The sequence below is a fragment of the Mchenga conophoros genome, linkage group LG16, assembly GCF_057382185.1.
Source record: "Mchenga conophoros isolate Kocher_MC1m ecotype Shallow Benthic linkage group LG16, M_conophoros_male_GT1.1, whole genome shotgun sequence".
Lineage (NCBI taxonomy): Eukaryota > Metazoa > Chordata > Actinopteri > Cichliformes > Cichlidae > Mchenga > Mchenga conophoros.
In genome coordinates this window covers 11,339,361-11,364,595 of record NC_140541.1, presented here as the reverse complement: position 1 = coordinate 11,364,595, position 25,235 = coordinate 11,339,361, and the positions used below count along the sequence as shown (strand labels likewise).

The 25,235-nt window shown below is 41.0% G+C and overlaps 1 protein-coding gene across 7 annotated transcripts in view; it reads left to right on the top strand.

Annotated features, from left to right (window-relative positions):
* lrch1 (leucine-rich repeats and calponin homology (CH) domain containing 1) overlaps positions 1-25,235 on the top strand; it is a 98,177-nt gene that overhangs the window by 33,678 nt on the left and 39,264 nt on the right. For all 7 annotated transcript variants that reach the window (XM_085250223.1, XM_085250222.1, XM_085250219.1 and 4 more), the window contains exons 2-6: positions 2,479-2,623; positions 12,086-12,212; positions 14,715-14,820; positions 20,211-20,347; positions 20,826-20,956. In XM_085250223.1, the coding sequence (XP_085106349.1) occupies positions 2,479-2,623; positions 12,086-12,212; positions 14,715-14,820; positions 20,211-20,347; positions 20,826-20,956 (646 nt within the window). The remainder of the gene's footprint in view (positions 1-2,478; positions 2,624-12,085; positions 12,213-14,714; positions 14,821-20,210; positions 20,348-20,825; positions 20,957-25,235) is intronic.

Sequence of the window (25,235 nt, the reverse complement as noted above, 5' to 3'; positions counted from 1 at the left end):
CATGTTGTACAATAAACGGAGCGAGAAATCTTAATGCATGTGTTATTGTTGGGTGTGCAAATAGGTGTATAGTGCATTACAGCAAATTGTTGTAGGTCCAGCTCCGACGAGAGTGATTACAAAGTTTTATATCGTACTGAAATATATTTAATTACCTTATGAGCAATGTTTTACCTAGACTTTAACACCAACAGAAAATAAAACACAGCCCGGGTTATCCTTCTGTCATCAAATAAGTCACTGTATTTAATCAAAATTGAGGACTGTATGAGTTATGTATATGTTAAATCAGGTTACCATATTTTTAATGAAAACTACAGTGTATAAAAAAAATTGATGGAGGCATTATGAGGTCACCCATTGATTTGTGGACTGTTTGGGCTGTCGCAGTCTTGGCCCTTTGAAACTACACAACAAATTTAGGGAGGAACTGACTAAGAACCTCAAGTCACTACAGTGGGGCAAAAAAGTATTTAGTCAGCCACCGATTGTGCAAGTTCCCCCACTTAAAATGATGACAGAGGTCAGTAATTTGCACCAGAGGTACACTTCAACTGTGAGAGACAGAATGTGAAAAAAAAATCCATGAATCCACATGGTAGGATTTGTAAAGAATTTATTCGTAAATTAGGGTGGAAAATAAGTATTTGGTCACCTCAAACAAGGAAAATCTCTGGCTCTCACAGACCTGTAACGTCTTCTGTAAGAAGCTTTTCTGTCCCCCACTCGTTACCTGTATGAATGGCACCTGTTTGAACTCATCATCTGTATAAAAGACACCTGTCCACAGCCTCAAACAGTCAGACTCCAAACTCCGCCATGGCCAAGACCAAAGAGCTTTCGAAGGACACCAGGAAAAGTATTGTAGACCTGCACCAGACTGGGAAGAGTGAATCTACAATAGGCAAGCAGCTTGGTGTGAAAAAATCAACTGTGGGAGCAATCATCAGAAAATGGAAGACATACAAGACCACTGATAATCTCCCTCGATCTGGGGCTCCACGCAAGATCTCATCCCGTGGGGTCAAAATGATCATGAGAACGGTGAGCAAAGATCCCAGAACCACACGGGGGGACCTGGTGAATGACCTGCAGAGAGCTGGGACCAAAGTAACAAAGGTCACCATCAGTAACACACTACAACGGCAGGGAATCAAATCCCGCAGTGCCAGACGTGTTCCGCTGCTGAAGCCAGTGCATGTCCAGGCCCGTCTGAAGTTTGCCAGAGAGCACATGGATGATACAGCAGAGGATTGGGAGAATGTCATGTGGTCAGATGAAACCAAAGTAGAACTTTTTGGTATAAACTCAACTCGTCGTGTTTGGAGGAAGAAGAATACTGAGTTGCATCCCAAGAACACCATACCTACTGTGAAGCATGGGGGTGGAAACATCATGCTATGGGGCTGTTTTTCTGCCAAGGGGACAGGACGACTGATCCGTGTTAAGGACAGAATGAATGGGGCCATGTATCGTGAGATTTTGAGCCAAAACCTCCTTCCATCAGTGAGAACTTTGAAGATGAAACGAGGCTGGGTCTTCCAACATGACAATGATCCAAAACACACCGCCCGGGCAACAAAGGAGTGGCTCCGTAAGAAGCATTTGAAAGTCCTGGAGTGGCCTAGCCAGTCTCCAGACCTCAACCCCATAGAAAATCTGTGGCGGGAGTTGAAAGTCCGTGTTGCTCGGCGACAGCCCCAAAACATAACTGCTCTCGAGAAGATCTGCATGGAGGAATGGGCCAAAATACCAGCTACTGTGTGTGCAAACCTGGTAAAGACCTATAGTAAACGTTTGACCTCTGTTATTGCCAACAAAGGTTATGTTACAAAGTATTGAGTTGTATTTTTGTTATTGACCAAATACTTATTTTCCACCCTGATTTACGAATAAATTCTTTACAAATCCTACCATGTGGATTCATGGATTTTTTTTTCACATTCTGTCTCTCACAGTTGAAGTGTACCTCTGGTGCAAATTACTGACCTCTGTCATCATTTTAGGTGGGGGAACTTGCACAATCGGTGGCTGACTAAATACTTTTTTGCCCCACTGTATGCATGCCATGTCTTAAAACATGGCATCACCATCTATTGTACTCAGGGCCGAACTGAAAACCAATTCAAACTAGCAACTTGGGCTATGCCTACTAAGTTTATGGAGGAGGTAAACTGTTTTCTCAGACTTCCATCCAGTCAGACCGTTTAAAGAGCCACTCCTCTGATTTTTACATAAGAAAAAGGACACATTGGATTCATTTTCAGACCTTTATATGAGTCTGTGGTGCTACCTGTCTTTCAACTTATTTTTGATTTTTATTACAATTAACACACCAGATGTCAAAGTTTGTTTTTGTTTTTTAAAATGTTTAATATTTCATTCAACTACTACTCAAATTGCTACCTTTGCATCTTTTATTATTACAATGTGCCCTTTAATTGTTCTAAACGTTGTTTTTCTTGGTTTCCATTGCAGACCTGTCAAAAAACCGACTAACCGACGTCCCCTCAGAGGTATGCCATCTGGTTGCCTTGGAAACACTAAACTTGTACCACAACTGCATCAGGTCCATCCCAGACAGCATCATCAGCCTGCAGTCGCTCACCTCCTTAAACCTCAGGTACACACATCGACACACTTGGTGTCACTGCTGTTTTACGATATGGGAACATTTTCTGCAGCAGGGACTGAGGGAGTGAAACCTCTGTTTTATGAACATCAAACCCATTAACTAGGTATTAAACAACACTCTGTGTTTTTGCATAAATGCAGTAGAATAATGTGATGCTGCATAATTTTAGCATATTTTAAATACTTTCTTCAGACAGATGGAGTTTTACACTCACTGATGCTGCATCACAACTGTTGAGCTGCATGCTTTGATTTCTAAAAGGTTCCTGATACAGTGGTTCCTTTTCTCTCATATGCTAAAATACAATAAATATACAGTGTATAGTGTTTTAAGTTATGTAAAAATTACATCCAGAATTCTTTATATTGGCAAAGAGGGCGCCACAGCAGGAGCGTGCTGTTTATACTCAGTAGTGCCTCTGCTGGTCAGAGCAACATCGTTATATGATATTCAGATGCACTTAATGCTGTGGGAAGGTAAGGAGTAAGACATTGTGCATTTCTTTCTTACTGTTTGTCATTGTGGGTGAAGCCATTTGACAGATGTACATGGTTTGAGATCAGTTTGATTTTGTCTTTTTATTCTGCTTCTTCTACCCTCATGAGAATTTGACAAAAAAAGAGAAAAAACGAATGCACAGTTGTACAGTTCTGTGCGTCTTGCACAATACGTGGGAAAACTAGTTCTGAGAGACCATAACCTTGTCCTTATGGGTTAGGGTGTTGTAATTAGTTGTGACAACTAAAGAGAAGCCGTAGGTAACGCATTATATCAGTGTCCTCACAAAGACAGAAGGACCTGTGAGTGCGTGTGGCTCCTGTCAGATTTGAGGCTCCGCACTCTGAACACAGCATCAGACTGAATGAGAGTGACAGAGCATAAATAAAGCAGTGTTATTGTCCTTTAATGTGGGCAGACTCTGCTATTGTGTGTCAGCTTTGGGTGGTAGCGCTTTCAGTGTTCGGCCCATCTGAGCTGTTGTACTGCTGCCTGGGGTCAATGCAGGTGTGTGTCCGTGTTTGTGTGATGTGCCAACAATGCTGCAGGGTGATCATTTTGCCAAGTGTCTCACACAGCTGATGTTCAGTGAACTGTTAGTTAACTGTAAACCTTTGATACACTCGGCTTATGTTGATCTTCACAAACTGTGCTGTTCTCTGCCTTTAAAGGTCAAGGTTTCGCCACTCTCTTCATTGTATCATATCTGTCACACTCTGCAAGTGAAGGCGGCCTGAAATGTTTTGTGACTCTACATCTCAAAGGTTAAGTGTTTGTTGTATTTTTTTGAAGACACTCTAGTTCCCACCTCTCTCCCCTGGTTTGGTTTGTGCAGGGTAGGAGAAGAGGTGTCAGTCAAATAAACTAGCAGGTTCTCAGTCTTCTAGGTCATGGTAGCCTTGAAAGCTTGAACACAAGGAGGTGACTGGACATCTTTAGGTTTGTAAAGAAGTTTCCCCTGTCATCCAAGAGGCTTCTTCAGCTACAAAAACAAATTGGTGTCCCAGGTATTTCAATACTAATGGTTGATTGTCCCCTTTGGATATGTTCCTGCGGGCCATTGACTCATATGACCGCTGTTAGGGCGGTTTGATATGACGATATATATTGGATGACGATATAAAAACGTCTATCATTTCCTGTTACGCTATCGTTTGTTTTGTGGTGTCGTAAAATAAACTGTTTACAGCAATATTTTTTCATCATTTTGATGGTCACTGTAGTGGCTATATTAATCTCTTAAACTTCTCTCTTTCTCTTATATTTAATATAACCACACTACGGACGGACAAGCGACTGTTTTTACGTCCGCTTGTTTGTTTAAGCTTAAGATCCTGTTGAGACTTTTCAAAAAAAACTGAATCACGTTAAAGAGTATGCAAGAGTTTACAAATGAGAAGGAAAAAAAGAGCCGTCAGGTGCTAAAAAATAAACCTTAGACTCAAATGGTGGCCGTTACAACGTATGTCTAAAAACTAGGGGTGCAACGATACTCGTATCGATATTGAACCGTTTGATACAGTGCTTTCGGTTCGGTACAAAATTTGTAATTTATTTTATCAACTTTTCTTCTGACGATGCTGTCTGTGTTGAGCGCTCAGTGGATCTGCGTTCGACTACTCCGCCTAGGCTGCACTGTCGAGCGCAGATCCACTGAGCGCAGCGCAAGCTAGCAAGACAGAAGCTAAGCTCGTTGCAACATGGCAACTGCCTCAACGCTACCTGAAATTGAACCTCCCCCACCCTCATTCAGATCTGGCGTTTGGAACTATTTTGGTTTTCATGTGAAGTATGACCCTGATGGACAAAAGTAAACCAGTATGTCGGATGTGCCACGCAATGCTCAATTACATTGGTGGGAACTAGTGCGTTAGCCCAGTTAGCTCGTTAACGTGTTGACGCCGTCCAGCCCCACGCACGGCGCGAGCCACGGTAACTCACTAATGGAGATTTGCCACGTTATGGCGTTAACGTCATTTTAACGAGATTAACGCTGACAGCACTAGTGGGAACACAATGACTGCACATTTACGCCGACATCATCCTAGTGCAAAGACAAGTGGAAGCAGACAAAAACAACAAGCACGCATGCTACAAACTTTACCCGAGTCATTTAGACAGCCGTTAGCACATGATTCTCCTTATGGGGACCTGATATGTTTAATATTCTGCTGAGAATATAACCCAGAAGAAGCGGATAGTATAGCTTTTATTTTGGAAAGAGACATTTCTCTGTAATAAACTCTTTTCCAAAGATGAGTGATTTCTCGATCTATCTGATCGAGAAATCACTTTTTGTTGTTGTTGTTGTTTCAGCAACATTAAATTTCAAAACTGTACTTTTGAGTTCAAATATATATTTATAATTTTAATACATGACAAATTAAAAAGGCATGAACATTTTTTTGTATCGAAAAAATATCGAACCGTGACACCAAAGTATCGAACCGAACCGTGAATTTTGTGTATCGTTGCACCCCTACTAAAAACGTATAGTGTCATGCATCGGTTAAAACACTCGAATGCAGGTAAAGGACGCCCAGCTGTAAAAACTTCACGCAAGTTGAGTTGCCTGAGATTAACAGAATTTACAGAAAATATTACATTTTTGTGATTTATATCGTTGTCAGGACGATAAATGTTTTATATCGGGAGATGAGATTTTCGTCATATGGCACAACCCTACCCTCTGTCATATGAGTCGTCACATGGACGAAGGTGCTGTCAGTCGTTGTTTTTCTTTTGTTTGTTTTTTTAAAATGACCTCTAACAAGAAAGCCTCATTTCTGCTGTTCAATACCGAAGAAATATAAACTTTTTAAAATTATTCAAAACACTTAGCTGTGTCTCTAATTAAACCTCTGTAACTTTGCTCTGCTTCACGTCAGCAGCATCAGGTAATGTTCATATGTTGAGTCATGGTTTTCTTCAGTTTTTGATCTACTGCAAAATATTTTCAGGTTATCTGCTATAAAAAGCCAGGGAAGAAAAATTTCCTTCATGTTTTTCTGTGTTTTATCCTCAGTTATTTTAACACAAAGGCATCTGCTGTGATGCTTGCACCTCTGATGAAGTCTCACAAGTGTCATCTTTGTTGTTATACACAGATATAAAAATATGGATATGTACTCATAAATGATCAGAATTATAATATTTCTGACTGTCTGAGTCAAAATCGAATAAAACCTTGTGGATCGGAATCGAATCGAGTATAGAAATCGAAATCGATACCCAGCCTTAATGACACTCCCAAGTTCCGAGGTATCTGGAGCATGGCATGAGGTTGAAACAGCTGTGAGACCTTTTTTTTCTCCTTTCTTTTTTTTTTTTTTAATGCCTTTTATTGACAAAATACATGGGAGTTTACATCAAAACACATACAAAACATCCCTCAAAGTTCATTCACAATCATATACAGGGCCCGCAAAATTTCAAAATTCCTGGTAGCCCTTTGGGCAGGCATTCTTCAGATTTTGGTAGCCCAAAATAAATTTAAGTAGCCCAAATAAAAAATAAGATAATTTTTAAATAAATGAAACAAAACATCAATCAAAAAACAAAATTGTTAATACACAAATTACAACAACTGTATAAAAATTAGAATCATCAACTCAAATATTTGGTTCTAATTGAACAGAAGTTTCTGTGAACGTGTAAGAACTTTGTAGAACATGAATCAGTCTGTGTCAGATCCTCAATCTGAAATTTCCACTGAAGTCACAGATGAGAAAATGGCACTCGACGTTGAGGGCATAGCATCTCCTTCATCAGCTTTCTCTTCCTGTGCATTGCCCTCCATTTCACCTCCATTAATCGTCACTCACCAATCAGTACTGCCGCTCTTTATACACAGTTTGTGCTATTGTAAAATGAAAGTGAAAGCAAAAAACAAGCACAAATTCAAACGCGATTTCAATACGTGACATATTGAAAGAGGCTCATCGATGCCAATGCCATAATTGCCCAGCTACGTTTGCGAAAGAATGCAAAAGCACTGACATATTTTTCCTTCCTATGATAGCCCGACCGGCAGGGCTGAGATGGATTTTAGTAGCCTGACTGGAAAAATCGCTAGCGATTTTGACATTTTACCTTTCCCCAGCCTATCATGTGACCTACTGAGGTCACCCGAGGCAAGAAGTGAGTTCATCATGGAACAGAGGTGGTGGCTTACAACACCAGCTCTCTGCCTCCTGCAATGCAGTCTTAACATTTCAACCACTTCAACCCCGACTCACACCTTACCTCAGGTGCAGAAAACAAGCTGTTTGCAGGTGTGGTGTGTAACTTTGAAAGCTTTGTGCTTTGTTTTGAAGTTCCTGCAACTTGACATCATCCTGAAAGAATTGGAAGAAAGCAGTTTTCTTAAACCACACTTTTCCCACGCTGTCACACTCCCCCACCCTCTCCCATCATCATCTTGTTATTTTTTGGGGTGTATGTCTCCCAGTACAATGCACAACATTACAAAGAGACTGTGAATACAGTTAGATTTTTTAAAAGTAACTTTTATTCTTACTTTCTTTTCTTTCTTTTCTTTCTTTTTTTTTTGCCGTTGCTCCAGTGCAGCCTTTGTAAAGCTACGACTTTAAAGTAAAAATTCTTGGAAAAGCCCATTAGTAGCAGTGTGGAACATTGTGCTGCTTTGCCAGTCACTGTGCTGTCACTGACTACATTAGTAACTTAAGTTAAGTTAACTTAACGTAATAAAAAATGAACTGATGATATGATTTGAATGTTGATCTGCTCAGTAAACAACCAGACTGCATGAGCCCATGCTTGCAAAGACTGAAGTACCAGAAGTATGTCTGTGTTGAATATTTTTAAACACTGCAGCAAGTCTTGGTTGCAGAAAGGAAGTGTAATATCACATTTAGGCTTTAATACACACACAGACGAATAGGATGGACACTCTGCTTCCTCTCCAGGATATTTTTAGTCTTTAAAGTCCAGCAGCTCGCTGGCACATCTGAAACGCAGACCTCTGTGAGTGTTAACTTTTGTTTACTCATAAGTGCTTTTATTTTTTACAACACAAGGAGATTGTTAGTATATTTCAAAAAGTAAGACTTGTTGTGATTATGTATTTTTTCCTCCCTAAAATTTGAAAATGTCAGTTTTTGTAAAACATAACATTAAACTACATTGTGATTATTTTGAGTGCCGTTAGTCCAGACCACAAATATGCATTCAAAAAGATTGACTTTGCTAGGGTGTTGAAAACAAATCCCAAATATGGACCACACAGCTGCAAATATTTTGTGTGCCCTCTTTCCTCACAGTGTTTACAACATGTAAAAGGAGAACAGTCCTGCTAGTGGTGCTTTTCTTCTGTTGTCCTAGTTACGGGGAAAAATATCTGGTTTTATCCGGTCCTGAGTTTATATGAAATTAAAGGGAAAATATAGCTGATGATGTGTATCTGCCACATTGCATGTAATTCGTCGTTTAATTAATTTAAACACTCTAAACAATATAATATAGCTTTGTTCATTGTGTTACACATTTACATGTGAAACACAAATTTCACTAGATATTTTACAATCCTATAAAAAGCTAGGTACACCATATTATTCAGGACCCATAGAAGCTCCATTAGAAGGAGGAACTGAAGAAGCTTCTTGGATGAAAGGTGAAACGTTGTCAAGAAACTTCAAGAAGTTAAGTCTCTTTTCTTTCCAAGCTCCTTAGATAACTTAAAGTAATCATTTTTTGTCTCTCACATAGTTGCCCACTATTACTTTACATTTAGGTTGCAAACAGCTCCTTTAAGATTCTGCCAAACTTTTTTCCTTTGAAGGCCATGGCAACAGTTCTTTCCTTTTTCAAACATTCCTTTGTAGGTTTGATGATCTGGTGTTTTGAGATCATTATCCTTTTGCACAACCCATTTTTGCTGTCAGACAGATAGCCTCACATTTGACTGCATAATAATTTAGTATAAAGATGAGTTTATGATCAGTGCAATAACTGTGAGGTGTCCAGATCCTGTGGATGCAAAACAAGCCCAAATCATCATGCCACCACCACCGTGCTAGACAGCTGGCATAAGGTATTTATGCCACTATGCTGTGTTTCATTTTCAGCAAAAGTGACACTGTGCATTCTGGCCAAACATCTCATTTCACTTTTGTCCTGTCTGTCCAAAGGACATTGTTACAGAGGTTTTGTGGTTTGTTCTAATGCAACTTTGTGAAGCTAGCTGTGCTGCCATGTTTTTCTTTTTGTTTGTTTGTTTTATTTAGAGGGAGAGGGGAGGGGCTTTGTCTAAGTATGCTGTCTTGAACTTTAACATTTAACATGCTAACTGAGGCCAGTAAAGTCTTAGATGTAGCTTTTAGGGTTTTGTTTCTCTGAAAATTGCATTGTCTGACCTTGGGGTGAATTTGCTGGGACATCCACTCATGGGACGATTGGGACATGTTGTTAATGCACACATGAAGGCTCCAGACCAGCAAACTGCTAGCATTTCTGCTTTTATAGAGGTCCTGAAAGGTGCTGATGAGTCAAGTCTATTTGATCATCAGCACCTGGCTGCTGCTTAACCTCTTATTCCCTATAGAAGTAGTAAGGGTGGACCTAGGGGTGGACAGTAAGGGTAGCTCAGAGCACTACTGTGCCAACATGTAGCTACACAGAGCGACTCTAGATATTTAAGAGTATCTTCAAAGGGTGTGGATCTTATTTCTGGGTGGGTTGAATTAGTGTGTTTGGATTATTATTTGGAATCTGTTTCATTACTGAGATGTGCTCTGTTATACTATTATATACGATGCATATTTGAATTAATAGTTATTTGTGTAATTAACCTGTTCCATTAAAATATACTGTAGCTACTTGTACCACACCCAGTCTGCAGAGAGGATGTCAGGCTGTTCCACCTCTGGAGCTTTTGCAACATCATAGTATTAAAGTGTAACATTCTTTTTCTTCAGTGTCGGAGTATGTGTGGGAACAGCTGCATAAACTCATTTATACTGTATGTTTCCTGATTGCTATTTTCAGAACCCCGAGTCAGACGGGGTTTCGCAGTCTTGTGGTGAAAATGCGTGCGTGTCTGTGTGTGACTAATGAAGGACGGCTTCAAAAGGAGGAGCGACACCTGTTGTATTTTTTGGGATTTCCTGGAAATTTCATATATTGAATTGCCTTCCCTGTAGCTGGCCTTCCAGCTTGGACACTACAGATTTTATTAGACACGTGTAATCTGTTATTTGCACTAGATGTGACAACTCTCCACTTCTTCCTTCAAACTGTACAGGTCAGTCAGGCACCCACAGTGTAGAGCATGAGTACAATACCCCTGCTAGCTTTGGTCTGGTAAAAGTTGAGTAAAGTTAATTCAAAAGTGGTCGTGTCCTGTTTAGAAAAGAGAGATGAAGGTAAAAAAAAAAAGACCCTAAGACAATAGACTGTTGCCCATCCATAGCATAACTTCCTCTGTACAGCGTTTCCTGCAGTGTGTCTCCTCTTGTAAAAATAGTAAAAAGACATCTTTGTTTTCATATTTGTGTGTGTGTGTGTGTAGTAAAAAGGAAACATTGCTGTGACATGTTTATTTCTCCCTGAGGGTTGCTGTAAGGTGCAAACGGCAACATAAACAGACTCGGGAGTAGGAATGGGTATCGTTTAGGTTTTATCCGATACCGGTGCCAAACCGGTACTTTTGAAACAGTGCCGGTGCTTAAACGGTGCTCAAACCGGTGCTTAAAGAATCGAGAACACCAACTTTGTCCAAAAACCTCTCATGTTCAGCTGTTTTTTTGTAAAAAGATAACAATGTTAGCCTTTTCTGCAGCTATGGGGCATATATGGTATCACTCTTGGCTGGAAGCAGTGCTTAAACAATGGAATAAACACAAAACACCTCTCATGTTTAACTATTTTCCACTTTTTTTTTGGTCATTTTAGCCTTTTTGGCCAGGGTGAAGGGAGTATCTGCCATCAAACAAGAAGACAGCCGCATGTAGCTATGATGATGTTTACTAGTTCACCTTACATGCATTAATGTAATAACGTGGTTAGCCTACTCAACGTAAATTACACATGAACAACATTAAGCTACTCACCCAAAGAAGAACGGCTGCTGCTGCCATCATCATCCGTCATCATTTCTGCTACACTGGCAGGGCTAGGGGCCAGGACTCTCCTCTTCGGGTTCTTGGGGGATGTTGCTAACTCCGGGTCCGATAACAACCCGCAGTAGATGTGCACGGAGTGAGGTCTCGCAGCAAGCTATCAAATACGGCGCATTTCTCGGCTTTTAAAAAAAACACTATGCGTCGCCAGGTGTTTCATCAGATTCGAGGTGTTACCTCCTTTGCACAGTATCACCTTAAAGCACTTGTTGCTGCTGAGTTTGCATATTTTGCTGTGAAGTACAGCCAGACTTTTGACCGCTTCGCCTTGGGAGTTTTTAATCTGTAGCTCTGCTCTAAAAGAACGTACGTACCTGGACCCGCCTACTATCCTCGGAAACGTAAAATGATTGGTTAGAATCCAAAGTGTGTCACAGCTCAGGAAAATAAAGCACCGAAATAAAGCACCGAAATGTGCACTGCTTTTCAGTCTGGTTACTACCGTTTATGTCAGAACCGGTACCCATCCCTACTCGGGAGTGAGGAATTCTTCCCTGCATTCATCGTTAACTCTCCAACTGTAATCTTAATAACGCATTGAATGATTTGGTGGTAAAATGTTCATGTAGCTCTTCTCCCTTTCAGTCACATCCCACTGGGCCGTGTGGAACATAAATGTTTAGAAACAAAGTTATAATTGCGTCATGATCAGCTTATCAGCTTATAGTTCACCTGTAGTCCAATGTAAAAGGAATGGCTTTTACCGTTTTAATCTTTTTTTATTTTAAAGCTCTTTAAAGATACTAAGTGGTGTAAGAAAAAAACCACATGAGCACAAGTGATCCCCTCGACTGAATGATATTTGTGTTTGCAGTCGTAACCAGCTGGGCTCCCTGCCGGCCTGCCTGTGTGGTTTACCTCTGAGAGTCCTCAACGCCAGCAACAACAAGCTGGTCAGCCTGCCCGAGACCATTGGACAACTGCAGAGGCTCATGGAGCTGGTAAGGCTGTTTTACCACTTGTGTCACTGTGTTGGTTTATTCCTGTGGCACTCAGGAGTGAGTAATAATATTTCTATTTTTGTGTTTCTTTGTCTGTATGTGAATATCTTATGCTCCAGTTGTGCTGCTCACTGCTTTTATCCCAGTCTGGAGAGGATTTATGGCTTATGTTTTTTAGCCCTTCTTCAGTAAGCTTTATGTGTCACATGAAATTTAGGGACATACGTCGTCACTCTCTTTTTATATTTCCTTGGCTCATTCTGATGTTACATTTGTGTCTTTTTTTCTGAAAAAAGATACAAATCAGATCAGATCGTCGATTCTGTGACCCTGAGTAGTGCCCACTCAGGGTCAGAGAGGAGTTTAAGTATCTCGGGGTCTTGTTCACGACTGAGGGGAGAGCAGAGCAGGAGATCGGCAGATGAATTGGGACATTGGCTGCAGATGCTGTACTGTTCTGTTGTGGTGAGGAGAACTGAAGCTGTTGATTTACCAGTTGATCTACGTCCCTACCCTCACCTACAGTCACAAGCTCGGAGTAGTGAATGAAAGAACGAGATCACGGATACAGGCAGCAAAATCTGAAGGGTTGCTGGGCTGTCTGTTAGAGAAAGGCTGAGGAGTTCATTTAATCGGGAGGGGCTCAGAGTAGAGTCGCTACTCCACACATCAAAACAAGCCAGCTGACGTGGTTCATGGATCTGACTAGGATGCCTCCTAGGTTGAGGCCCTGGGGTAGAACCAGGACATGATGGAGAGATTATATCTCTCTGTTGTTCTCCCTGAGGAGCTGGAGAGAGGGAGGTTTGGGCTTCTCTGCTTAGAGTGCTGCTCCCAGGACCCTGCCTTGGATAAGCAGAAGAAATGAAATGGTATTTTCTTCTTAAACTCATAATAAGACATTTATTTTTTACTTTTTCCTCCACAACAGCATCTCTTATTCTAAATCAAACAAGTCTCACAATAAAGTGCTGCATAATATATACAACTGATAGTGATTCAATTCAATTCAATTTTATTTATATAGCGCCAAATCACAACATAAGTCGCCTCAAGGCGCTTCATAGATACAGAGAAAAACCCAACAATCATATGACCCCCTATGAGCAAGCACTTTGGCAACAGTGGGAAGGAAAAACTCCCTTTTAACAGGAAGAAACCTCCGGCAGAACCAGGCTCAGGGAGGGGCGGCCATCTGCTGCGACCGGTTGGGGTGAGAGAAGGAAGACAGGATAAAGACATGCTGTGGAAGAGAGACAGAGGTTAATAACAGATATGATTCAATGCAGAGAGGTCTGTTAACACATAGTGAGCGAGAAAGGTGACTGGAAAGGAAAAACTCAATGCATCATGGGAATCCCCCAGCAGCCTTTGTCTACTGCAGCATAACTAAGGGAGGATTCAGGGTCACCTGGTCCAGCCCTAACTATATGCTTTAGCAAAAAGGAAAGTTTTAAGCCTAATCTTGAAAGTAGAGATAGTGTCTGTCTCCTGAATCCAAACTGGAAGCTGGATTTTGACAGAAAAATTGACAGAAGCCCATCTGCGGGATATTTCACTTTATCCAGTGGTGGTGGTGGTGTGCTGTGATTAGCTCATTCACAATGTGCGTGATGCTGACCGACCTGATCTGATTGGGTCAAACTTGTGAACAGAGTGAATTTTTACAAGGACTGACAGAGCTGTGCAAACAAGGAATCAGCAGATGGCAGCACTGGCAGATTGGTTGATGAGGAAGATATTTTCATGACCCATTACACTGTCCGTTTTGTTTCAGAGGAGAGTCAGTATGCCACAATGATGCTGTTTTAGCTCTTTACATGGAATATTGCTGGCAGGCAAAACAATCACATTGCTTGTTAGCACTCCTGTGCAGGGAGCAGAGGCTAATGAGAATGACAGTCCTCATCCTGGCCTGTTAGCTGAAAACGGTCTAGTTCTGGTCAGCAGCAGGACAATCGGGGCACATCATCACTTTAAGTCTTTTTAGGGTGAAAATGAAATAAGCTGAAGTGTCGTGAGCCAAGCCTGACTCTAAACTAAAGCCCCGCCCACATATAAAGTGATTAGCTCATCGCACATTGTCTCTTCTAATTGATTCCCACTCCTTCATATGTCAGTCAGAAGTGTCCTTCACTTCAGCTAAAAGCAGCTACTGTCTGCTCAAACAAATCTGAGATAACTCAGAACCTGGAAGCTTCCCATTGCTTACTGTTATTTCACTTCTTGTCAGTATGAGTTTAATTCTTTGTGCTCAGGCAACTACATCACTGCTCTCACCTCTTCTTTATACCTGGACTCTGTATATGTGTGTGATATGGTATTAAAGTCTTATTGCTTATTAACTTTCCAGCAGCGTCCTCTCAGCATGAAAACCCAGCTCGACTTTGCACCATCTGCTCAGCTGTGACGTTTGCTCCCGTGCTGCTGAGAGCATTTCAAACAATTACTAATCATAAATATTAACCGCTCACTCCCCTCGTTTATTTTTGTCCTCTGCAGGACATCAGCTGCAACGAGATCACAGCTCTTCCTCGTCACATCGGCAGACTCAAAGCTCTGCGCGAGCTAAACGTGCGCCGAAACCTTCTCTGTGTCCTGCCAGAAGGTGAGTGCCTTTTTTCCCCCCCAGTATAAGGCAAATTGCAGTGTCCTGTCTTTCTTGATGACTTTCAGAAAGTGAAGGCTTTCAGCTCTCTGTGTCCTAAAGACTGGTGAATTTTGGTTGGAAATCTTTGTTTTGACTTTAGGTGTGTAATTAAGGTGATTTATGTTCCCTTTAGGCAGCGTTTAAGCCTTTTAATTTCACTTTTCTTTTGATCCCACCTTACCTCTGCACCTTACAGAAGCCTATTGTGCACTCCGTGCTGTGACTCGAGGATCGGAAAGTCAAGTCTCATTTAGAGTGAAATTCAGAAATGGAATAATCTCTTCCATATGCAAGACTGGGAGGTGCATCTGAGACCACAGAGTCCTCTGCGTGCACTGCCACACCCATCCTTGGGCCTAAAAATATACTTAACCCTCAGTGTGACCGAGGAGCGACCTCCAGCCCAAAAGGTCTGAAATAAGTCAGTGACACAGAGATGAGCAACAGCCACAAAGGTCTGGTGCTCATCTAGTGAGACAACGCCCAGTCTGACTAACTGATAGGCTGGAGAGAGACTGGCTTTTACATGGCGGGCAGCCATTTATAAACACCAGAACAACTCTGCATGTAAGGCCAGTATCAGTACCCAAATACAATCTGACTACAGTATTTTTTTTTAAGTTAGGGCCTGAGCTTATAGCTGTTTTAGTTATTAATGGGTCTGTTGATCTTTTTTTTCCTGTTTTGTAGTCAATATAGTCAAGATATAAAAAAAAAAAATCAATTTCTGTCTTCATTGTCAGTTGTCCAGCATTTGGATAGTCTGATAAACAGAGTCGAGACATGGAGTCAGGCCAGCAGATAGTTGATCAGAATGATAAACAACAGCAACTCCAATCGCTTTATTCAGCCGGTTTGGATTTGTTGCTCCAGTTTCCTGAATTGTTACATATCCCCATCCCCTCACCTTTATGACCATCTCCTGGATTGATTGATGAGCTTTGAACTGGTTCAGAAGCTTAGTACCACGGTGCTGGGGGGAGGGGGGCTTCAACCAGGCAGACTGGACGGCAGCCCCGACAAAGGGAGGGATGTTGTTTTTGATTTAATATCTGTTGAACTTGTGCAGCTCTGAAGAGTCCCTGAGATAAGACCACCATGACTGCTGAGGGCTTTTTAACGGTCGGCCAAGCTCAGGGTGGCAATAGCATAAAGTCAGAGAGTCAGACTCTAACTAGAAGATCAGAGCTGGTAGGAAAATGATCTTTAAAGCCAGAATTATCATGGCAGCAGCAGCAGCTTTGGTTAGCAGCATAATGCATCAAGGCTGCAATGGAGCAGACTGGTGTCGTCAATCCTTTATACATTTCATATTCCTTCCAGTGACATCAGAGGAGGCTTCTGCAAGTTTGTACCTCAATAAGTAATAAGTCGTCTAATAATGCTATTAGCAGCTATTTATCAACCCAGAAAGAAGAAAACATGGATGGTCTTGTAAAAATTTAGTAATTTAGTTATAACAAAAATCTGCATTGTGAAAAGAACTATGAGCCATGTCTGAAATCTTCATCTAGTCTCTAGCCTGAGTGACTCAGGCCCAAAGTGTAACATCTAACAACAACAAACAACAACAATCTTTATTTATAGAGCACATTATAGAGCACATTTAAAAGCCTTGGGCATACCAAAGTGCTTTACATAAAACAATAAAAGGTTCAAACATCTGAAGTAAATCAGCAGTTATTGTGTTTTATTTCAGGCACAGCTACTTTGCAGATTTCTCATCAGACAGCCACAGTTCACTAAGACCAGGAAAATGGTTCATATCAGCCCAGCTCTCAGATCTCCAGACCTGTGAGGTGGTGTGCAGCAGTCAGATTCGATGCTGTGCATATCTGAACATATGTAAACAGACTGCTAGATAACTTGAGGCCTCAGTTCTTTTAAAGTTTTCTGTTTATTGTTCTTTTAAAAAAGATTTAGGAGTAATTTGCAAGTTTTTTCCCGTTTTTGTATACCGTTGCAGGTTAAAAACTTTGTGAACCCTAGTATATTTTGTTTGTGTTTCAGCACAAGATCTAGAACCTCAGATTTTGAGTCCAGTCCTACGAGTAGATGAAGGGAACGGAGTGAAAAGAGAATTTGTAGTTTGTACCTTTTATAGGAATTGTCTCCCCTGCTGTCATGATTGGCCTGCTGCTGTTGTTTTTTTGGTTTTAAAGTCAGATGGTTTTATAATAAAATTGTTAGAGCACTATAGATGAAATTTACACATTTGTCCTGAGTGATCTCAAGGCATAAGGGAACATATGTTTATGCATAATTTAATCGAGTACTGTATAGAGAATATTTTTATCCAGTAACCAGAGGAATGCTTTCTGGTGTCACCACTCACACCATCACATGTGCTTAGCTGACATTATTACCGCCTACACGTGGTTTTAATTATGAGAAACTGTCTAAACACTCTGTAATGATCATGCTGTCAAAATTGATGGGTTCCTGAGCTGCGCATCATTAGCAGTCTGCAGGATATGGTTCCCCCATTGGTTTCTGCCCACAAACCCAAACATCCGTCTGAGGATCTGTAAACACACACATACACTCACATAGAGAATTTCTTTTGGACATCTTACACTGGGAAAGAAGACAAATAAGGACAATGCGTTTGGTGGACCAGGAGTCCGGAAAGTTTATACATTTCTTGTATATGACTGTTTGCCAGTCTAGGTAAAGGCACCATTAAAAACCTTCACAGTTTATCCTCAGCTAAAAGAAGAAAGAAAGAAAGTGTGTACATTATTGTACTTTATTGAGCCCCGTGGGGAAATTGCTCTCTGCATTTAACCCATTCACTCAGTGAAGCAGTGGGCAGCCATTGGGCGCCCGGGGAGCAGTGTGTAGGGACGGTACCTTGCTCAGGGGTACCTCAGGGTAGCTGTTAAGGGGAATCGAACCCCCGACCTTCCGATCATGGGGCAACCACTCTACCTACTGAGCTATCCCTGCCCTAGGTTTCAAAGAAAGGTTAATTATATAACTGCAAAGACTTAGAAAAGATAGAGAGATAAATTGCTTCACAGTGAGAAATATAATGCCTTTTTAACATTTAGATGAGCTTACAGTGACTCTGGTAATAAATTCCAAATCACGTAATATCAGGGAGAGCCAAGCAGCTGGGGAAAACAGGCATTGGATAACATTAGCAAGCTAGTAGTCTGAGTGCAGTTCAGGGTAAGTTTTAGATCTGTGTTAACCTTTTGAAAAAATGATTCTGTGTTTCTGTTTCCCATATTTATGATATGCTCAAAGAAACAGTTTGATATTTTGAAAAATGCATTTGTTCCCTTTCATTCATTGCAATTCTCGCTTTCTAAAAAATTACATTCTAAATCGACTAATTGTAGATTTAGGCGCAAAGAGACCTCATTAACTGAGCTAAATATCATTAGCTCAGTTAATGTCAACTGCACTCAGTGAGTGCAGTTGAAGTGAGCTTCAAGGTCTCTAGGTTCCTGTTGTTATAATAAGGTTGGGTACTTGGAAGCTAGCTTCAAGGTTGAGTTTATGGGCATAAATGACCATGCCCATAAACTGAACAGTAGAGTGCTTACAGCAGTCAAAAATGAAATCCCATACCTGTACACTTCTTTAGGACTGGAAGTGTTTTTGCAACCACAGCTATTGCAATCGAATGCCATACAAATAAGGCATGCAAGTTTAAGGCACCTCAGCGTTGGCTTCATTTATCTGCCCACAGAAGCTACATTCATCTCTTATACTGTCTATGGTACCACCATAAGGGGGGTGGTGTTATGTCCAGTTGGATCTCATGGTAGCAGTGTTGTATCACTGTTCCAGTGTAAAACCCAATACCGTGGGAAGAAATACAGAAATACATAGAGAAATGTACCGTGTTTAGTTTAAAAGCTGGTTCCAAAGCTTGCTGCAACCTGGAATCTGTAATCAAGTGTGTGGTCAACCTCTTCATCTAACTTGTTAACATATTGGGTACTCTGTGAAGGTGTGCACGCTTGTATATTGACTCTACATAACTCTTTAAACATAAAACAGACACTTTTGTTAAATTACAGCTTAGTCACTCCAGTAAAACGCTGTGTAAGAGAGGTGTTCCAGGTTTTCCAGGTTATTTTGGATTTAATGAGGAATAAAGTTCACATGAAGAGAAACAGTTTGACTCTGGGCTGCTAACAATTACAAACCTAGTCTGAAAATAACAACAAGAGCTGCATTGTGTTATCTGGTGGGAAACATGTTGGTGGTTTTACCCATGTGAAAGTGTAAGTGTGTGTAGTCTACTTGAGATCAACTAAATCAGCAACAGGGGGGGTTTCCACTGTCACTAAACAAACTGCTGGTATCGGTCTATTTTAAAATCAGGTTGTGTGTGTGCTGAAGCCTCTTAGTGTAGTATTATGGAAAACACCTGAATATCTGTAATTCTATGCAAATCACTGAAGCGTGTGCATGTCAGCAGAAACTAGATAATGCATGTTTTTCCATGTCCCACACCTGACTGGGCAGGTGGTATGGTCTATGCAGCTGATGCAGGAGAGCGGGCATCTTGCTCTGACCATTTCATATTAAATAAATGCCACTTTTTCAATATTCCTGCCCAAATATGTTGTTCTTTAGCATCTATTTTAAGAATTCCTGGTTCAAAATAACAAGAATTCACTCATTTCAGCCTGGTTAAGGTTGCAGGTTGATGCAATCTTTCTCATCGGTGCCATCAGAGAGAGGTCTAAGCCGTCTAAAAATAATTCTGCAGCAAGAAAATTCACAAAGAGCTATCTTCAGACGCAAGAACAGAACAAAGTGTTCTGGCAGAGATCATCCGACCTCCACAGATCTCACCACCATGGAGTCAGTCTGGATTACATGAAAACAGAAGACACTGAGACACGCCTAAGTTCTCCAAAAGTGATTTTCCACTCGCTGTTCCAGGAACATTAATTTCCCCCCCGAAAAAACGAATGTTCTGGAACTTTCTGGGGAGTGAAAGTTCATCCAGCACATTGTGATTAGCATTTTCACAGCAGGGGTAAAGTCCCGGGAAGATTAAATCCATTAGTTTGCTGGCATTTCAAAGGTGCAGTTTGTCTCAAATTTTGAGTGTTGTCTTCTGCAAAAATCAACCAAAAGGGTCAGACTTTAAACCTCCTGGGCGTCTCCATTCGAGTTATTGTTGGGCAGAAAGTAAAAGAAAAACAAACATGGTTTGGGTAAAAAAAAAAGATAACCCTGAAGTTTTCTGATGAGATATAATCCCCTTATGTGCTGCATTGTATATCACATAAGCCAAATCAAAACAAATCTGCTCGCTCTGAAGGAGCAGATGACCAGAGCTGTTTGCCTGATGTTTGTGCGTTTGTGTCTTCCTACAGACTTGGCTGATCTTCCTCTGGTGAAGTTCGATTTCTCCTGTAACAAAGTGTCCACCATCCCAGTGTGTTACAGGAAGATGAAACAGCTCCAGACTCTCCAGTTAGAAAACAATCCACTGCAGAGTCCACCCGCACAGGTACATAAACAAACACACACACACACACACACACACACACTTTTGTCTTAATGTACTTTATATCTTCCACTATTCTTTGTGTCTGAGTCATGATTCGACATAAATTCTTGGTGCACATCTCTGAAAATTAAACCTACTTTATTTTTTTAGATACCATCCTAATATAAGAAACAGACATTCATAATAAATTTATATTTTTAAATGTATCATTTCAGCTTAATGTTCCTGCACAGGGCTATTATCTGGCCATTACAGCAATCATCATGATCATAGCAGCATAGCAGCAGTATTGCAATAGGTAGTATAAAGCTATGTACCTGCTTTTGGAAATGTTAAGCACGAGCAGCTGCAAGAGCTAAAAAAAGACACAAGTGACTCAGCAGTCTTTGTGAATAAAGGCTGAAATGATGTAGAAAACAAAGCAAAGCTGGACTTTTACTTGATGCTGATTTGAGTCCCTTTTCCTCCCATTATTCAGATCTGTATAAAGGGCAAAGTTCACATATTCAAGTATCTGAGCATTGAGGCGTGTCGCAGCGAGAAGATGCCTGACTCTCTCTACCTGCCTGTCATGGGGCGAATCAACTTATCAAGGCCCACCACTGGCAGGTCAGTTACCGTGGTATCACACAGCTGGGGGGGATTATCTTCTCTTCATTATCAGCGTCTGCTCTTGTAGTGCAGTTAGACTGTACGTCTTTGACAACGTTCTGGTGTCGAAATGTCAATTCTTTATCATTAAAGTGAATAGGATTGCTAGCGGTTATGTAGCAATGCAATTTTTGTTGTTTTTTCATTAATGGTATTCTGGGTGAAAATAACAGAGCAAGATGTTGAGTCTATGTTGACTTGTGATGGCAGTGTTGCCTCATGGTTCCAGTACCTAAAACCAGACACAGTGATAGAACTGTTTCTGTTTGGCTTCTTGTCTGAGTAGCATGATGATACTGCAGCTAGTGATGGTTTTAGTTTTAAAGCTAAATGATGGGTTTCAAAATTAGCATGGGATGTAACCTGCAAGAATTCAGCGACTTAATTGTTTTCTTCCCCCTCCCAAAGTGTATAATCCGAGCTACAGTGGCTGCTGCAGGACAAACGTGCTTTAGTCAGCAAAAGAGCCATAGTGGCCACGGCTGGCCACCATGTGTCTGCTACCAATTGTGTAAAAAAGACATTTTTATATTTTCTAATATTTGAATAATAGCAACATGTAACAATAAATCAAAAAAAAAGAAATACTTTTAAAAATAAATAAAAAGTGATATGTGTCCACTAAATATTTGCAGGGTTTAGCTTTTTTTTTTTCCTTGAGTCACCTCAAAAAAAATCTGGTTAGGCTCAGTCTGCAGTTTATCTCAGCTGTCAATGCTGCGTGAGAAGTATCCGCTTCTATTTACTATGCAGGAGACTGTAAAACTTTGTGAAAGGGGTCTGATGAGTCAGTAAAGCTCACTTCTCTGTGATCACAGTGATATTGGTGTGAGTTTTTGAGGATATCCTGAACTTTTCTGTCAGTATGCGTTGCATGGTGTTGGTGAAAATTTCATTGAAGTGAGGCTAACATTGTTGGACTCCGAGGCTTAGCGAATAAACTCTTGTTACGATGTGAGAATATAAAAACTGTTTATCAGAGGGAAAGTGTTATTTCTAGGACACTTGACTCTGGCATTAGTAGGTGTGATGTTAGCTTAAAGCGATTGTTATGTAGCCAGCTTGTTCTTAGCTTTAAGGTTAGGAAGGAGAGGATGGACTTTGATCTGGATCTATGTCTCTTTCCTTCGTGGTTTTGCTCCGTTGGTAAAACACAGGTATGATCTTTTATATCTTGAGTCTGAAGGTGCTGACGCAAAATAAAATTTGTCTACGAGTTCTGTTCTCCTTTGATGTACTAAGTTTATGAGAATGCATCATTTTGTCCTAAGAAATAATTACACACTTATTAATTTATATTTATGATTACAACATTTGTTTTATTAAGTGGCCTCAAAGAAATGACTGACTGTACCTTTAACCTGAACAAAGGTTTCTTTCAGTTTTGTTAACCTGACAAAGAGAAAGTATACTATATATAACTACTGACATGGCATAATGGAATAGAATAATCTTTTAATTGTCCCTCAGGGGAAATTTGGGTGTAACAGCAGCAAGAAAAAGCTATAATTTGACTCAAGTCGTAAAATCATGAACTTTTGAAGCTTTTTCTGTTTTTTGGTTCACATCTGAACTGTATTCCCAGTCCTGGAAATACTCAGTTTTATTGAGTATTAGTGTACAGGATACATCCACATCCCACTCCATCATTTGTTTCTAGAAAAGTTTAGGACATATGAGAAAACTAGCAAACAGAGAAAACATTTGAGACATTTGTTTCAAATTTTTGTGACTTTTAGGTTATTTATGAATGCTGTAAGTTGTTTTAAGCTTTGGACTGCCAAGATAGTTGCCAGAAGCACATTACATCACCCCAGGGCCATTATTTCGTATGGTTTTAACAACATTACACGTAGACAGAAACTGTCTGTGATCTGAGCTTGCTCAGTTTCTCAGCCTGTAGCCAAATCCTCCATTAGTCAGCTGAAACTGATCCTTTCTCCGGCTCCCAGCTGGGTAGCAGTGACAGACTGCCATCATACTGAAAGGTTTGTCCAAAATCTCATCACCGGTGTGTGAGATGTTCTCTGTGACTGATGAATAAAGGAATCGGGAGTGAATACAGGAAGAAAACATTTAAGTAGACAAAGGAATGAAAGACTACAATCCTTGAATGATGACACCTAGTAAGGACATACAAAAAAAAGACTGCACATATCTCAGGGACAAAAGAAAGACTTGTTGAAGCAGTCAGAGAAATGGGTTGATGGACTGCACACAGTGATACAAAGAAAAGAAAAAGAAGTGAGCTAAACAGAGTGAATAACAATACAAACAGGAAGCAATGTAAAAAGAAAGAAATTGACAGATGAAACAATGGTAGGAATACAAACTAACAAACAAACAACCCCTGCAGTGCTGGCCACCTATAAACTAATACTCATGGCAGCACAGGAACAAGCTCTGAGCACAAGATCCATATTACACCAGGTAAGACCCCAGGTGCAGGCTGTGTAAAGATGCCCCTGAGACAATCCAGCACATAACAGCAGGTTGCAAGATGCTATCAGGCAGAACATACATAGAACGCCATAACCAAGTGGCCAGCATAGTATACAGAAACATCTGTGCCAAGTATGGCCTGGAGATCTCGAGGTCAAAATGGGAGACGCTCCCTAGGGTGGTCGAAAAAGGACCAAGCTAAGATCCTGTGGGACTTGCAGATACAGAAGGGCAAAATGGTGAAGGCTAACAAGCAGAGGAAGACAGCTGTAGTGATAGCTGTAGAAGATGTGGAGGATGAAGGTAACGGTGGTCCCAGTGGTAATCATAGCACTAGGTGCGGTGACTCCCAAGCTAGGCGAGTGGCTCCAGCAGGTCCCGGGAACAACACCAGAAGTGCGCAGTCCTAGGAACACCAAAGATACTGGACTCTCAAGCTCCCAGGTCTCTGGCAGAGGACAGTTTTGCCTGGTTACGCAAATTAGCATTAAGGCCTTTACACACAGTTTCAAACTTATACACAGGGTGGGCCATTTATATGGATACACCGTAATAACATGGGAATTGTTGGTGATATTAAAGTCCTGTTTGTGGCACATTAGTATATGTGAGGGGGAAAACTCCTCAAGATGGGTAGTGACCATGGTGGCCATTTAGAAGTCGGCCATCTTGGATACAACTTTTGTTTTTTCAATAGGAAGAGGGCCATGTGACACATCAAACTTATTGGTAATGTCACAAGAAAAACAACGGTGTGCTTGATTTCAACGTAACTTTATTCTTTCATGAGTTATTTACAAGTTTCTGACCACTTAGAAAATGTGTTCAATGCCCATTGGGTTGGATTGTCAATGCAACCCTCTTCTCCCACTCTTCACACACTGATAGCAACACCGCAGTAGAAATGCCAGCACAGGAATCCAGTATCCGTAGTTTCAGGTGCTGCACATCTCATATCTTCACACCATAGACAATTGCCTTCAGATGACCCCAAAGATAAAAGTCTAAGGGGGTCAGATCGGGAGACCTTGGGGGCCATTCAACTGGCCCACGACGACCAATCCACTTTCTAGGAAACTGTTCATCTAGGAATGCTCGGACCTGGCACCCATAATGTGGTGGTGCACCATCTTGCTGGAAAAACTCAGGGAACGTGCCAGCTTCAGTGCATAAAGAGGGAAACACATCATCATGTAGCAATTTCAAATATCCAGTGGCCTTGAGGTTTCCATTGATGAAGAATGGACCCACTATTGTTGTACCCCATATACCACACCAAACCATCACTTTTGTTGTTCCAACAGTCTTGGAGGGATCCATCCAATGTGGGATAGTGTCAGACCAATAGCGGTAGTTTTGTTTGTTAACTTCACCATTCACATAAAAGTTTGCCTCATCACTGAACAAAATCTTCTGCGTGAAGTGAGGGTCATCCACGTTGAGATGCTGCAGTAGCTGGAGTTTGTAAGGGTGCCATTTGTGACTAGCTAATATCCGCCGAAGGTATGTTCGACTAATGCCTCTCTCCAGTGACATGCAGCGAGTGCTACGCTTCGGGCTCTTGCTGAATGAAGCTAGGACAGCCACTGATGTTTCTTCATTAGTGACAGTTTTCTTGCGTCCACATTTTGGCAAATCCAACACTGAACCAGTTTCACGAAACTTAGCAAGCAGTTTGCTGACTGTAGCATGGGAGATGGGTGGTCTCGTAAGGTGTCTTGCATTGAAATCTGCTGCAATGACCCGGTTACTGCGTTCACCAGATATCAACACAATTTCGATCTGCTCCTCACGT